Source organism: Camelus dromedarius, chromosome 22 (genome assembly GCF_036321535.1).
Source record: "Camelus dromedarius isolate mCamDro1 chromosome 22, mCamDro1.pat, whole genome shotgun sequence".
NCBI lineage: Eukaryota > Metazoa > Chordata > Mammalia > Artiodactyla > Camelidae > Camelus > Camelus dromedarius.
Window position 1 is genome coordinate 22833222 of NC_087457.1, and position 16538 is coordinate 22849759.

Sequence of the window (16538 nt, forward strand, 5' to 3'; positions counted from 1 at the left end):
ACAAAAATATCAAGAGACACTAAACCAATTTATTGAGTAAAATTTAAGCATGCTTACAAAGAAAATCAAACCAGAAATCGTCGACCTACTTCTTTTCCCAGTAAACGTGGCTAACAAAGGAGCTATGCAAAGGCTGTAGGATCCCAGGAGCAGCAGTGTCAGTAAGGTAGCGTCATAGTGCCTCTCAGAGCCAGCCGGCGGGGTGAGCGTGGAGTTGATAAATATTTTTGAAGAAGTATCCGTTTCTGTACAACTGCGAAATCCTCCTGGTATAGTCATTTAAAAGGATCAAAGCAAGCTTAAGCAGGAAAAACTGCAGCCATGTTCACCCTCCTATCCCTCATGCTTGCTCTGGGTGAATTGGAATGGAGGAAGAAAAAAAACCCCGTAAGCTCCAAGGCACTCCACAAAACAGATTAAACCAGCCAGCAAATCAAACTAAGAAAGACACTCCTTGATTTGAATGCTTAATCTGCGACAGGGACACACAGCCACTGGACAGGCTCTGTGGGTAAACGGGAAACTCCTTTGTTCGAAGACAAAAAGGGACTGACAAAAGCATTTCACACCCTCCTCGGTGTCAGCGGGTCCTGAGACGGTGGCCACGTCAACATGGCTGTCAACGGGGAAGGCAGGGCGGCGGCCCCAGCGAACGTGCCTCCCGCCAGGGTCACCGGTCCCAACGCCACCGGCCCTCTGAGAGCACAGTGGGGCTTCTGCTTCGGTAGAAATTCATATTATGAATGGAGAAAGCAGCAAGTGCAAGGACCTTAAAATAAATCACATGGGAACTACCTTTTCAGATGCAAAGGGCATCGTGGGTTACATGCAAACCCTTCTGATCTTCTGCCACAACCTCAAAACTCAAATAAGCAGCAGATAATTGTGCCGCTGAATTTTAAGTGACTTATTTCAGCGTTCCTGGATTCCCGGTATTCAGCTACTTACTATCCCAGGAGACCAGCTACTGTCGCTAAGTGCCCTCTGGGAAACGTGCTCATCGATTCAACGCCTCACCCTCCACAGAAACATTCTCAGTTCTGTCACCTGCTGGCTGGGCACCCTTGGACCAGTGACAACCTCTCTGAGCCACAATTACAGCACATATAAAATCAGGGTAACAGAGTTATTTGAGAGGGAAAAAAGGAAAGACTGTATGGTAATCCTACACAGTGTGCCACAACCGGAAGGTTTAATAACCATGACTCCATTTTGTCACTGTCCCCTCACCAGAAAGAAGAAACTGATCTCCCCTTAACCCAGAAAGAAGGGGGCCCCCCTTAGATCCTGTCTTATCTGCTATTCTGGTTATGCACGCAAATACCGTCTTTCTCCTCAACCACCTCTTAGATAAGGACCATTTCTTTTACCTAATATCCCTCAACTACAGCAGGCACTCCAAAATTGTTCAAATCAGTTAATCCATGAATTATGTTGTGAAAGAAATGAAAAAGGAAACGAGCAAATAAATGCTAAGACCAAACACATCTTTTGAATGAAAGGGTAACTTCATTAATTCACCCATTTTATACAAAAAACGGAATTCACATTAACTGAAAACTTCAAAAATATTCTGTTTAAATTACTTAAAACGAGGCTTCAGGTTATAATATATTACTCCTAATACCCTGAACCTAGCATCCACAGTATAATAGAAAAAAACACATCTACAAAACATAGCCTTTTACAGAGTAAATGAAACTCAAGTTCTTTCTTTTTTCCTGATTTCCAGTTGGGTTCCAACAGCCCTTAGATTGCTTTCTTTCCTTAAAAAACAAACCAAAAAAACAGCATCACATCAAATGGTACACTTTAGAATCCTTCATGAAAAAAAAAAAAGAAAAAGAAAAACAAAACCAAGTGCCTTAACTCATAAATATTTCAGTGTTTCATACATAGCACATTCATCAAAAGTGAATGTCACTGAAAGAATTTTTTCCTGCCAAACACGTAGAGGAATTCCAAGGGAGAAACAGGTTGCATATTTGCCGCTAAATCACAGAATCAAAAATTCTGATTATTTGTAGTGCATGGGACTTCTCTTATAACCAGTTTCAACAATCCCCAACGTCTGACATAAGACTGACTTACAGTTATTGCCATAAGTGCTCAGATCACTGGGGGTGCTGGCAACAGAGGAGGTGCTTCCTGTCCTCTGCAGCGCAGAACTTTTCAAAGACACTTTGGATTTAGGAAGAAAAGTCTAGGCAAAATCACCCAAAACGGCTGTGCAGTTTTCAAGGATACAGGTTTTCCTTCAGGGTTAAAATTAAAAAAAAAAAAGGTTTCCACAGCTATTCACTCCAAAAGCTTTCAGCTTGTAATCTGAATTCCTACACTAACAAGCGAGTCAAAATATAAAATGAATATTCTGAATCTCACAAGAAGGGTTCCTATAATTCTATAACCTGAAGTAATTAACTCACATCTTCTGTGACAAAGACCAGAAGAGCCATACGAGAGAGAAGCTTTTGGCAAAGTTGAAATCAAGGAATAAACAACTTGATATGACCTCCCCCATCCTTTTGATTAAAAAGTAAACAAATTAGTGCATTCACACACCAGGCTACCATATAAAAAATAGGTGAACGTTAAAAAAAAAAAAGAAATAGGAAGAAAGAAAAAGTCAATTTGATGAGAAAAACTTCATTTTAAAATGCCTAATGCCTAACAGCAGGTGGTGCTATATTATTAGCATTCTTTTTTTTTTCATCTTCCCTTTTCATCTTTACTCCTTATTTGCCAAACTTAAATGTTCTTCCCTCAAACTCTCAACTCTTGCTTGCAGCAAAAGTGTTTCTGCTTATTGACAAATCGACTAAATATATATATATGTATGCTCCCTGTTCTCTGGCATCTCTGGAACTGCATCATCTGGATGCTCACACCTGCTACCTGAATGCAAACATTTCCCAAGTTCACGCCTTTGCTCACAACTTCCTTTTCCCCCATTTCTCTAGGAGACCCTATTTTATTGACTGTCCTCTCACCACAGCCCTACATGCATGAATCCCAAATTCTCACCTGAGGCTTTCTCCTCTCGAATCCCAGTGCCACTTACACATTAAAATCCCTGTTGAACATTTCAACTTGGACAATTAGACAACTTCCTACCTACTGATGCTAATCATAACTAAGTTTTCCTTTTTCCCCAGCCTCAAAACGTTGCAGTCATCTTTTTCCCCCATCAGATTCCCATATAATCTAGCACCAAGTCTCTCAAGGCTACTAGGATCATGTAACTGAAGACTATCAAGAGTTGAAAAAGTACTTTGCTGAAAATGACAGTGTCACATGTCACTGAAGGTGCCATAAAGGGATAGTTTTCCCAAAAAGTAATGTTCACTGCTTTGTCCCAGTTATTTCACTTACACAATTCTCATTTTAATAGAGTGAAAGAGCTGAATGAAGCCCCTCAGGTCTGGCATACAGAGCTGCCCTGTCTGCAGCCTAAGCCCATACTGTTCTTTCACACCCGCGTGCGCTCTGCTCCAGTCACCCCCGTTTTCTCTCTGACACCAGGATGCACTATTCCGATCCACCAGGCACATCATGTCTTTCCAAAGAGGTCTTCCTCCTCCCAATTCAAATCCTACAAATCCTTATCCACTCCCGTACATGTTGCCTGAGTAACTGCATTAGATCCTAACGTCCTGCCCTTCCATCCTTTCCCGTTCTATCGTGTTGATCTCGTGAACGTGAAAACTAAGGTCATGACCCAACCTGAGATCTGTGATTCCCCCGTGACCTGCAGGAGGACATTATTTTCAACACTCTTAATTAATATTTAATTTTAAGGACATAAAAGGCAGTCCTAGAGTTGATTCCTACCAACTTCCATCCCCTTATACTTCGACATGCCCCCCCTCGACACGAGCGCGTGTGCACACATGCACACACCCCTTTTCACTTTTCCCAGACCTTTCACTCTAGTCTTCTGCTGTGCTCATCCCTGTGACTGCAATGCCTCCTTTCCTCCGGTCCCCAAACTCCACCCAGTGAACACAAGGTTAGTTGATGATTCTCTTTTAAATCCTTGCTGCTTATTTGCGGCCCCACCCCAGACCCACAGAATCAAAGCCTCCCTTTTAAAAAGATCCCCAGGTCACTTAAATACACATTAAGTTTGAAAAGTACAGTTGGGAATCACACACTCTTTGTAAAGCCCTTCCTTCGAGGACACTCCAGTCTGAGTGCAACGGACCACACCTTCCTTGACGCTCAGACCAATACTTCCTTCTGTCACAGCACCCGTTTTCAGTATGTCTCTCAGACTAGTCTTTATGGTCCCTGAGAACAGGAGAGCCTGATTCAATTCCACCCCTGAGGACCTAGCAAAGTGTCTAGTGTGGAGTGAGACAATAAATGTTTGCTCAATGAATTTTCTTTTGAGGCCAAGAATTGCGTGGGGGGGAAATAGGGAGAGGCTGGAAAAGGGTACCAACTTCCAGCTCTCAGACGCATAGGGTCTGAGGATAATGGAAGGCACAGTGACCACAGCTGACACACAGCGTCATCGCTGTGTTGAACTGCCACAGGAGAAGGACAATGATCTCACACACACACACCCCAAAGATAAAGATGCAAGGTGATGCTGTGTTCATTAACTGCATGGTGGGAACCCTTTCACAATGTATATGTATATAAATAAAATTTAATACCTTAAAACTGTCAATTATACCTCAACAAAGCCAAAAAATGTAAAATTGTTATGATAGTAATAGTTATTTAAAAAATTTGTTAAAGGCCAAGAGTGAAAGGACAAATTTTGATAATGTCTTCTCTCATCATCTACATTGAAGCATTCAACACTTAACCAAATTTTTATAAGCTTATCCGTCCTTTGCTAACAGACTTTTCAGTCTATTAATTAAAGGGAGACATTTTTCTTTACATTTCTTACGTAATTAGCAAATAATAAATATTCAAATAGCCATTTGATTTTTTAATTTATATTTGGCCACTGGTTTTAATTGCTCTTGGAGGGAAAGATAAACAGATTTTTTAGAATATAAATTTACCAAACTGTTGCTCCTTCAGCAAAATCATTCTGATGAGTCATCAACCATTGGAAACAGTAAGCAAGGCTGTGCAAGTAACAGATGAAAATTTCTGGGCCACAGACACAACGCAGTCACGGCTCAGCAAGTTTGGAAAATTAACTTATTTTTCAGAAAGGGATGTCCCACAGCTTTGTATCTGAAAGCATTGAAGGTTTACAGACATTTCTCAGTGTGCCTCGGAATTACTACACCCCTGTCCCCTCTCCTGTTCCAACACACAGACTGGCACCAGGAGCACACTTACCCCCAAGCCCAACCATCAGTTCTCTGACCTGCCCCCTCCCACTGCACAAGTCTCACTGTCACCCCCACCAGGCCTCCTCTTCCACCTAAGGCAAGTTGTAGGCCCAGCCTCTCTTCCTACCATCACCCTCGACTGGTGGGCACTGGGGGCCCAGGACCGTGCCTACTTCACCCACGGATTAGCTCCTCTGAAACTGAGGCTAACCCTCACAGCGCATTACTATTACTATCCTCAGTTTACAGAGGAGGAAACTACTTAAGTGGTTAAATGGCGCACATGGGTCACACACCTTGAACCAGTGACAGAGAGGCCCAGAATGCAGGCAACTTTCCCTCTACTGTGCCCTGGACCGGAAGGGCCAGAATCGGGAGGCCAGCTCGACTCCTCCCCTTGCTAGGTAGCTGTCCCTACGGTGCAATGCTAAAATCGGTGGGGCCGCAGCAAAAGTACCACTGCTTTACCAACAGTCCTAATGTTTAACCTGACAGCAGAGCTGACCTAGAGGACCTGCAATTGGACCTCATATAAAGCAGCAGTAAAACATACAAATCATAAGCAACATTAAAAGCAAGGTATGGCAACACTGGGCTGAGCGTCTCTGAGAAGCCTAAATACCAAATTCTTCAACAGTGAAATCAATACAGGACTGTTCCGACTTCCAGCTCTGAAAAGGTGACACTTACCGGTTCACTTCACATTGTGTATCTTATCCCACACGTGAACCGCAAAGGTTTAAGATCTACCTGCAGAGATACTATTGGCCTTCATGGTTTATTTTAAGCTCATGCTGTTAGCATCAACCTGCAGAGAGACAACAGATTTGTCCTGATTCTGTAATTACAACCATCTTTTGTCTAGGGAAAAGTCTGGAAGGGGTAACATTTTCACTTTGCCTTAGAGAGTAACACAGAGAGTCTACTGGATTCGAAGCAAACCTTCATCAAACAACTTACCTGGAAAACCACCTCGAAAAATCCGATTAAATAGACTGTTACTCAATAACAAAAAATCATTAAGGAATGACTTACAAAGCTGAAAATCCAAAAGAAAGATTTATCAAGAGGCAAAAAAAGGACAATGCTAATATTATCCTATTTCTTTTAAGTTTATACTTATCTATATACTGAAAAATTCCAGAAGGATAACAGCAGAATTTTCTGGGCCTCCTATGCAATACAGTGCAGAAGAGAAGGGGCAGGAAAGGGGAATTTTCCCTTCATACTTTTCCAAGTGAATTTTTTTTGTTAATAATAAGCCTATTTTTATAATAAAAACTAAAAGAAATTATTAAAGTCAATGGATCAGATGAAAGATGCTCAAGACAAAGCAGATTAAAAAACTAAAAATGGATAAATTGGATCATTAAAAGTAAGTAGATTCTAATCATCTTTTTTATTCCTGTGCATCTGTAAGTCTTAGGTATTCTTTAATCCTTTTAATTTTACTAGGAAAGAAAAAAGAAGTCAATGTCTTCATTGATGCTTTTATATGGCTATGATGAAAACAGTCACTGCTATTTCCACTACTACTGGAAAATTCTTCACGATACCGTAATAGTATGTGTCCTCGGACTGGAAATTAAAGCCAGACAATGAAATCCTGAATGGTGCTCCTTTGTTCTGACACTCACATGAAATGACCTGCTCTCCCCAAGCCTTCATGAGTATGGACGGGAATCACTCAGCTCCAGCGTGGCCTTCTCCATCCTTAAGGAAAGGCCTGGGACACCGCTCAGAAAACACGATCTAAGTAACGAAAGTGGCTTCCAAAGCCACAGAAACGCCTACCAGTCAAAGCAAGTTCTCATCTCTGAACTCTCAACGAGACAAGAATGAATTCAGCTTTAATACTTTTTTCACAAGGCTATTCAGCATTGAAAAAATGACTCGCTGTTCTTCACATTTGGAAAAATTTATGGGTTTTGAAGATGTTTCAATTAGTTGACAGAACTTGACCACTGTACTAACCTATATCAGAAGACACAGATCCTCTTCACAAATATCTGAGCAATGGGCTCACATGAGGGGCTGTGTTACACAAGCATTCAGCAGTTGCTTATGCAGTGAGGTAACTGCAGGTGGTGAGGGTGCTGGAAACATCTGGCACCTCTGTAAATATCACTGCCAACTGTTCTCAGTAAAAATGATTAACTAATAGGGAATACACTGCATCTCATCATATTAAAATATTTTGTTCTGTGATTTGCATTGCTCGGTAGGAGCACAGGTGTCTTGGGGAAGAAAAAAGAAAATGAGGCTGGAGAAGTGGAGAGTTCATCACTGGCGTTAAACAGTTTCCAGTTAAAGATGGCCCTAAATGGCGGGCTGAGAACTTTACACTGTAATTGTCGGAGGAGGGGTGCGGAGGGAAGTAGGAGCGGGAGAGGCACTGCAGCTTTCTGGGCATTTGCATCAGAACTGGCTCGTGTGGTACCAGGGTGAAGAGCTGACCCAAGGGAAGAGTTTACAATCAGAGGAGACAACTTCGGAGGCTAGTGCACCTGCCGGGCTGGAGGCCATGAGGATTTTAACTAGACGATGAAAAGAAGATTGCTGAGGACAGTCTGAATATATAGTGTACATATTAATATATGCAATTTAAAACATAAATTATTATATATTCTATGAAGTGTAATAAGTATTATTAAGGCATCCAAGGGCCATTAACTACTAGAGCCAGGAAGAAAGTGTGCCAAATAAACAACATAGGAAGTTAACATACAAAAAATGAGAGTATGTTTACAGATATAATTATAACTTAGGTTCTTTAAACACAACTATATAGAGGAAGTGACCTTCGGAGTAATTATCTACAGTAACTAGGAATTATAATAAAACTAAAGTAAGGTTACCCAAAGGGATAAAAAAGAAACCAACAATAAGTTATGGGAGAAATAAGTTACACATACGTGAAACTATGGCTGCAGGTTCACTCTCAACTCAAAAGGACCAAGTTCTCTCATTAATACTCATGCAGATGTTACAAAATTTAGCTCCAGTGGTAGAGTATTGTTGTCTAGAAGCTATTTAAATAGACCTGATAATCTGCTTACAAAATACTGTACAAAAAGCAACAGCTTTCCCATGTACCAGGAAAGAAGAGATTTTCTTTGCTTTAGTAACAAAAAGTAGTTGGGCACACAGACATGTATGCGCACACACACTATTTCTATAAATACATGTGTCCAATACTGTTAGTATGATGAAAGAATTATAAAAATCAGGGGCATAAAATATTTGAGTAAGTGGGACATAAATGTTAATTCTTCTCTGAATACATTAATAGACTACTATTTCTATCTAAATCCGTATGTCGTTATTTTTAAAGGGGGAATTGGGAAAAAAATTTAAAACAATTTAAACTAGTCTAGAGTAAGTAAGAATAGACAAAAAATTTTGGAACATAAAAATGAGGATTATAGCTCAATGCTACCAACAAAAAAAAATTTGATTAAAAAATGGGCAAAGGACTTGAATAGACTTTTCTCCAAAGATATACATTGGTCAAGAGGCACATGAAAAATTGCTCAACATCATTAATCATTAGGGAAACGCAAATCAAAACCACAGTAAGATATCATTTTGCTTCTAATAGAATGGCTACTATAAAAATGACAGAAAATATCGTCATCAAGGATGTGCAGAAATTAGAATCCTGGGCATTGATCGTAGAAGAGTAAAATGGTGTAGATGCTGTGGAAAATGGTATGATGGGTTCCTCAAAAAATTAAAAATAGAACTACCTTCTGATCAAGCAATTCAACTTCTGGGTATTTACCCAAAACAACTGAAAGCAAGATCTTCAAGAGATACTTGTACACTCAAGGTCACAGCAATATTCACCATAGCCCAACAGTGAAAGTAACCCAAGTGTCTATGGACAGATGAATGAATAAACAAAATGCAGCATATACATACCACGAAATACTCAGCCTTAAAAAAGAAGGAGATTCTGACAGGCTGCAACATGGATGAATCTAAAGACATTATGCTAAGTGAAACAAGCCGGTCACAAAACGACAAATAACGTATGAGTCCTCTTACACAAGGTACCTCGAGTCATTAGATTCATGGAGGCAGAAAGGAGAATGGGGGCGCCAGGGGTTGAGGGAAGGGAGAAGGGGGAGGTAGCGTCTAAGGGACAGAGTTTCAGCTGGAGAAGATGAAAAGTTGCAGTGTTGGTTGCACAACTCTGGAAATGGGCTTAACACCACCGGATTGTACACCAAGAAGTTATTAGAATGGTAAAATTTTTATATATATGTATATACATATATATTATTTTATATACATTTATATATGTTTTATATTTATATATTATATATTTTACAAAGTTTAAAAATAGAAAGAAGGAACTTGTGCTACTAGTTATTATAGGATATTATAAAACAGTACAATGGCCTATTAAATGGCATACAATTATATGGGCAGGTTAATAAACTGGTGTATCAATCTCAGAAATATAACAATTCAGAATAAAAGAGATTTCAAGTCAGTGAAGACATTTATTTGTGGTATTAAGATATTTGAATTTAAAAAAAAATTAAAATCTGAAAAGCACCATGGTGTAGTGGTTCAATGCTGACAGCTTAGAGCCAGACCGCCTAGGTTAAACGCAGCTCCGCCGCACACTGGCTGTGAGCAGGTTACCTAACCTCTCTGAGCCGTTTCCTCACATATTAAGAATGCAGGTGATTACAGTGGTACTTACTCCACAGGTGCTTGTGAGAGTTAAATGAGTTTATATTTTTAAATGCTTAGGACAGCAGCTGGCATATCGTGACATAAATATTAGCTACTAGTTTCTCAGCATGCACCAAAAAGTTACTAAAATTGGATCAAAAAGGAAAGGGTTAAAACAAAAGCATACAACTTCACCATAATTAAATACAGATCAGTCTTCTCCTTCAGTAGAGAAAGTCTTATTAAGCATAAAAACATATGAAAAATTAGAAGAAAAGATGTATGTGACTATAAAAAATGGGAAAATTTAAAAATCACCATAAGCAAAATAAGTCATATAGTAAAACACAAGACAAAGGACAATGTCAATTCAGTGACAAAGAATCACACATTTCCAAACAGTACAAGTGAGCAAAAGCTTTAAACAAAAGAGTAAATTAAAATAACCAGTACAATTTTATTTTCACTTTAACCTTTTTTCAATTTAACCTTTTTTTCCCTTCAGTTTAACCTCAACTTAACCTTTAAGTCTAACAGCTTTCCTGGCTCCCCAGCTGTCATTCCTAATCCCCATTTCTGTCTCGCATATCCTACAGAAGGGTTTAAAGAGCCAAATACTTGCATTCCTAACCTTTCTTCAAATTAGATCGCATGATCCAGTCTGTGCCAATAAGACTTAAAGGTGAGAGTGCTGGGGGGCAAAGAGCTGAGTGAAGTCTCTCCTCCCTGGTGAAGGCAGGCAGGCATGTCCGAGAAGGGCACTGTCTGGGACGCTGTCCATCCTTCGTCACAGCAGCAGGAGGACTTAGCACTTGGAACTCTAAGACTTTCTTAACAGTCGCTGACAAAAACAACGTGCCGAGGCAGGAGGGGCAGAAAGATGCCATTACTGGAACTGCCTACCTCTAGCTTGTTGTTAAATAAACACATAACCTTCTGGTTTAAACCGAACTGCATCTTGATCTACCGTATTCTCCATCAACAGCATTTGATGCCGCTGAGTCCTCCTTTCTCCTTGAAAGGCTTTCTCTACTGGGAGAGAACCCCGCTCCTGACTGACTTCCCTCCTACCCTCCTGGCTGTCCCTTCTTGGTCGCCTTTGTGATTCCTCCTCATCTCTCTAGCCCTTTAAAGCTTAGGACCCCAGAGGTACTTAGGAGTACTCCATGGAGGTCCTCAACATGCCCCTGACCTGTTCTCTTTCTACTCTTACTCTCTGGGCGATCTCATCCAGTCTAGCAGCTTTAAATACCATTGAAATGTTGATGAATCCCAGATTTACCTCCCTAGACCAGATTTCTCCTATGCCCTCTAGACTTGGATATCCAACTCTCTACTCCATGCCTTTGCTTATGTATGTATCTGTGATTCATCTCAACTTGGCGTCTCTACAACTGAGATCCTGATACCCACCTTCCAACATCCATGTTGCCATCATCCTTCTCCATCTCAGCTCATGGCAGCAGCATCCTCCCACTGCTCACACCAAAATGTTTAGAGCCATCTCTGACTCTTCTCTTCCTGTTCTCACCCTCACCCCATCAGCAAATCCTGTTGGCTTTATTTTCAACACATATTTCTAGAACCTGTAGCCCCTCCAACACTTCCACCTAACCCTCCCACAACCCTGGTCCAGGACACCACAATCTCCACCATGATTATAGAGATACCTCCGCATTTATCTTTCTGATCTGGCCCCCACTCCCATTCAGTGTATTCTTTGCACAGCTATTAGAGCAATTCTTTTAAAATAAGTCACTTTGGTTAAAAGCCAAAGTCCTTATAATTTTTCAAGACTGTACATGATCTGGCTCTCTACCACCTGTCAAGCCTCACTGCCTATTTCATGTTTCCTTACGTCATTCCTTGCTATTCCTAGAGTTATCAGTCCTGCTCCACCTCCGGGTCTGTCCAGCTGTTTACTCTGACAGGTACGGTTTTCTTCCAGATATTCACACTGCTAGCTTCCCTGGGCCTTTACTCAAGAGTTACCTCTCCCTCTCTCACCACCTCACACACCCCCACATTTCATATCCCCTCTTCTGTGCATTACTATTTTTTCTCTCTTTAGGACTACACACTGTCAACCATCCTATATCCTGTATTCCCCTGTGAATAGCCCCTCTCTCCCACCAGAATGTAACTTCAAGGAGGCATGTTTTGATCTTGTGTTCTGTACCTCAGCACTTCGACCTTTATATCTCACATGTTTCCAGCAAATATTTGGGCGCCAAGAATATGCCAATTGAAGGGGGTCAAAAAGGTACAAACTTGCAGTCATAAAATAAATCAAGAGGATGCAATGTAGAGTGTGGTAACTCGTTAATAATACTGTATCACATATTTGTAACTTGCTAAGAGAGTACATCTTAAAAGTTGTCACAAGAAAAAAAAATTTTTGGAACTGTCTATGGAAAAAAAATTTAAGAATATGCCAATTAAAATAAGATACCATCTTGTGCTTTCCTAAACAGTGAATATTTGGCAAGAGTGTTAAAAATGTCAACACATGGACGGACTATAGCCAATATTTTATAATAACTATAAATGGAGTACAGCCTTCAAAAATTATGAATCACTATATTGTACATCTATAACATATAATATTATACAGTAACTATATTTTAACTTAAAAATATATATTGGCTAGGGTCATGGGAAACAGGCTTACATACTCGGAGTAGGAGCACAGACTTGTACGTGGTTTCTGACAGGCAACTTGGCAACATGTCTCAAAAGTCTTAAAAATGCTCACGCCCTCTGATTCCACCTAAAGGAATGTATCAAAGTAACTTATCTGACCACTTAAGTACTTACATACAAAGTTCTTCAGGGTAGAGTTGTTTAACATACTGAAAAACACTGGAAACAACTTCAAGTTCAAAGAAGTTTGAAGAAATAAATCACAGCACATTCAGATGATGACACAGTCATTTTAAACCAAATTTTAAAAAGTTATTTAAAAATTCAAGGATCTAGGAAAATAGGCACCACACCTTTTAAGTGAAAAAGAAACTTCAATCAACTAATGAAGTGCCTACTGACTGTTGGGGATGGGGTTCCTAGAGCAGCAGGAACTGTTTGTCCCCCTTAGAAATATGTAAGCATATGTGCAAGAGAATATTCAAAAAGAAAAGGCAGTGGACCGGTAGAAATTATGAAGTTAAAGACTATGTGGCATTGGTGAGGTTAAGGGTGTGTTTTTCCCTCTTCTCATTTTTAAAGTGCTATACTTTTTAAACTGCCTACTGAAAAGGGGGCATTGGAAACCCAATGTGATGTCCAAATTAACTGGTTCAATTCAAGATACAAGAAGGTTTACCTTGCTTGGGACAATGCTCCCCACGTTCCTTTCTTGACATGGACAGACTTGGGCTGTGTCCAAACCTCTTCTCTTTGCTGATTGACAGAACACCAATGCCCTGCTTCCTAACTGCCCACCTGCCTTCCTCCGTACGGCCATGCCTCCTGCACTGACTCTGTCCTCCGTCTGAACTCTAACTGTTCCTTCATCTCTACTTCCTAGTGTGCCAGCCAAGTCCTGAAAAATACCTTAATCTGTATGTATCCTTCTTATCTTTTATTCTTGGGTCTCAGTGGCAAAATTTAACAGCAGAAAGCATGAACATAAAGCAAGACTGGCCCTTATGTATGTAAGGGCGTACCTCTATTATATGAGAGAATTACCTACATTATTGCAAGAAAGAATGAACAAACTTCGATATTTGTAATCTTACCCTCTTCTGAAATGCTACAGCTCTTTTCTATGGTATTAAAAGGACAGATGTGATGAGGGACAAACTGGCCATCTCCACACCCTGGCTGACACCTTGAGGGCAAGAATCATGTCTCATCCAGCTCACGATTCCTCAGGCTCTGGGGTATAACTTGCAGAATATACACCTTCAAACTGTCTAAGTGAACAGATCTTCCAAAACGCAGAATTTCTGTAACACTTCACATTTATATATTGCAAATGGTGATTTTAGTATTCTGCATTCTTGAATTAGCTAAGGCAATATTCCATTAGTAGGGTACCAGAAACTGGACTCTGCATAACCACCACCATTTGCTTAAATGCAAGAGAAAACTCAAAAGCTAAAGTCACAGCAGTACAGGTGAGCCACAACGGAAACAGCAAGTCTTAAGAGGGCAGTCATTTGACAGAGAAACAAGAACATCCCATAAAACAAGGTTCTCATGATGGCTTGAAACACAGAAGCACAGTGTTCGTGGGGATACTGTCAGTACCTGTTTCTGCAAGTATGTTCACAGCATGTTGCTGCTTCAGGGGCAGAGTAAACAAAAATAACTTCCTTATTCACGGGCCTGGGAACACGTGTCCCGAAACTGAGGGTGTAGTAAAGTCAAAGACTCGGGTTTTCCCAACTACCACAAAGACGGCGAAGAAGGGCCTTCATAGATTCATCCGCAGATCAGTCCGCGTGGTCGTGAACGGGCTCACCCGGCGATCACACCGAGCATCCTGACGCGAACAGAGCGCACGCGCGAGCCTCCTGCTCCGTAGAAGCCAAGGCTCACCAGCAGAGCTACCCTGGACCATCAGGTCACTGAGACTCAGAACTCAACGTTGTCTTCAGTTTGTTTCCCTTCCTAAGGCTACAAAAAAAAAAAGCCAGTCAAGAAAATCTGCACAAGTTCACCTGAAAGAATTCACCTAACCTCAAAAAAATTAGACAGAAAATACAAAAGAGGAAGCTGCCCGCTATCCATAGGGCTCCTCTCAATCTTCATGCTTCGTCTCCACAATTTAACCTCTAAGTGGATCTGCATCTACACACTTCTGCACTCCTTTATTTCAAGGACCTACTTGCCGGTGCGCTGGACACCTTCTGATGCTTCCCTGGCCTGGCTGGCTGTCACCCTGTGGCTCTCAACCTCGTCCGCTCTTTGACCGCAGGCGTCCTGACCCTCTGCACACTGGTGCTGTCTTAAACCTCAAACACGCGCACGCCCCGGGAGCTGCCTTCTCAGGCTTTAGGCCCTTCGAATTCAACAACCCCCAAACAAAACCCATCATTCTCCTGACTATTCCGCATGTCACTTCATGGCCACCTGGACAAGAAAGCCGAGGAGACACTGGGGACTGCTCACCAATGGAGCTCACCAGGCCCTCTTCCTCCAAAGCATATTTAATATACTCACTCTGCTTTCTCCCCAAAAGCACGTGACTCTCACACATTTGTGCCTAGATGATTAGGGCTGATCTGCTTCAACCTTCCTCAGGGCTCCCCTGTCGCTTGGCCCGACACACGGTCTGCTTGGAGCATGGTGCCCTGATGTCCCCCAACATGCTGTGCCCTGCAAACCTCTACCATTTGCACCCTGGGGAATGCCAGCCACCTCCCATGCCTGGCAAAGCCCCACAGGCACATTCCAAGGCCAGTTCAATGTCACCACTGTTCCCCAGTCTTCCCTTGGGCTAGGTTAGTGGTGTTCCCTTTACTGTGGCCACAAAGTACTTCACACAAGTTTCCATTCAAGTCCAGCCAGACAGCATTTTTAAACACCTGTTGTGTAATAGGTACACTGTGCTGAGCACTGGAAAATATAAAAATAACTAAGACCTGGACTCTACCCTTATGGAGCTCACAGACATGTAAGAAAGTAATTATAGCACAGTGTAATAAATGCAAAGTACCACCGAGAACAGGACAGTTCGGCTGGGCGCTGAAGAATGAAGAGGCTGCATTCAAAGGATTTTCTGAAATGCCCCTTTTCACCTCATCCTCCAACCAATGAGCTCATTAAAAGGGAAAATTAATCATGTTAATATTCTCTGAATCTAGTGAACCGCCCAGCACACAGTAGGCACTCAGAACATTTCTTGAATGGATAAGTCAGACTGCAGAGTCACACACTAGCAGAGTTTAAGAGTCAGTCCATGAAGCAGTCTTCTCCAGAACTGCTTGCCAAGTGAGCAGAATTCTATGGAGTGCCTGCAAAATGATCAAGAATTCACAAGGAAGAAAAGAGAAGATGCTTGTCTCCTGGTACCACAAGGCCCTACTTGGTTGGCCTCATCCCCACTTCCTGCCCCACCGCACACACACATGACCTCACCCTGATCTTTGCACCTGCTGTTCCCTCCGCCTGGAAAGTCCTTCCCTCTGATAGCCCAGTGCTTCCCTCCTTCTTCTCTGACAGGGGTTGGCTCTAACGTGTCACTCTGTGTAAAGATCTGACTCCCTTCCCTGCTTGGCTTTTCTCTTCGGCACTGACCATCATACACACTAAACATATGATCTCCCTTGTGTTGTAAGTGAGCGAGGGTGTAAGTGTGTCAGAAGGACTGAGTATGTGACGGACAGGAGGCTTCGAGGCTAGACCACCTGGCCTGAGTCCTGTCTCCGCCAATTACTAACTTGTAACTTTGGACAAGCTGCTTAAGCTTTCAAAACCTCAAAATCCCCATTTGTAGGATGGGAAAAATCATAGTATGTGTACCTCATGAGTTGTGAGGATTAAATGAAATTATGGATTTAGAAAGCTTGGAACAGCTTTCATTAGCGCTCAGAACACCTTACT

The 16538-nt window shown here is 41.5% G+C and overlaps 1 protein-coding gene across 6 annotated transcripts in view; it reads right to left on the minus strand.

Annotated features, from left to right (window-relative positions):
- Positions 1–16538, minus strand: part of MTUS1 (microtubule associated scaffold protein 1) — a 129308-nt gene that overhangs the window by 67688 nt on the left and 45082 nt on the right. For 2 of the 6 annotated variants that reach the window (XM_064477504.1, XM_064477503.1), the window contains exon 1: positions 10621–12363. The exons of 3 other annotated variants lie outside the window; for them this stretch is intronic. In XM_064477504.1, the coding sequence (XP_064333574.1) occupies positions 10621–10876 (256 nt within the window). In that variant the 5' untranslated portion in view covers positions 10877–12363. Of the gene's footprint in view, positions 1–89; positions 490–10620; positions 12364–16538 lie in introns of those variants that run through there. One more of the 6 variants, XM_064477505.1, reaches the window with a different exon arrangement.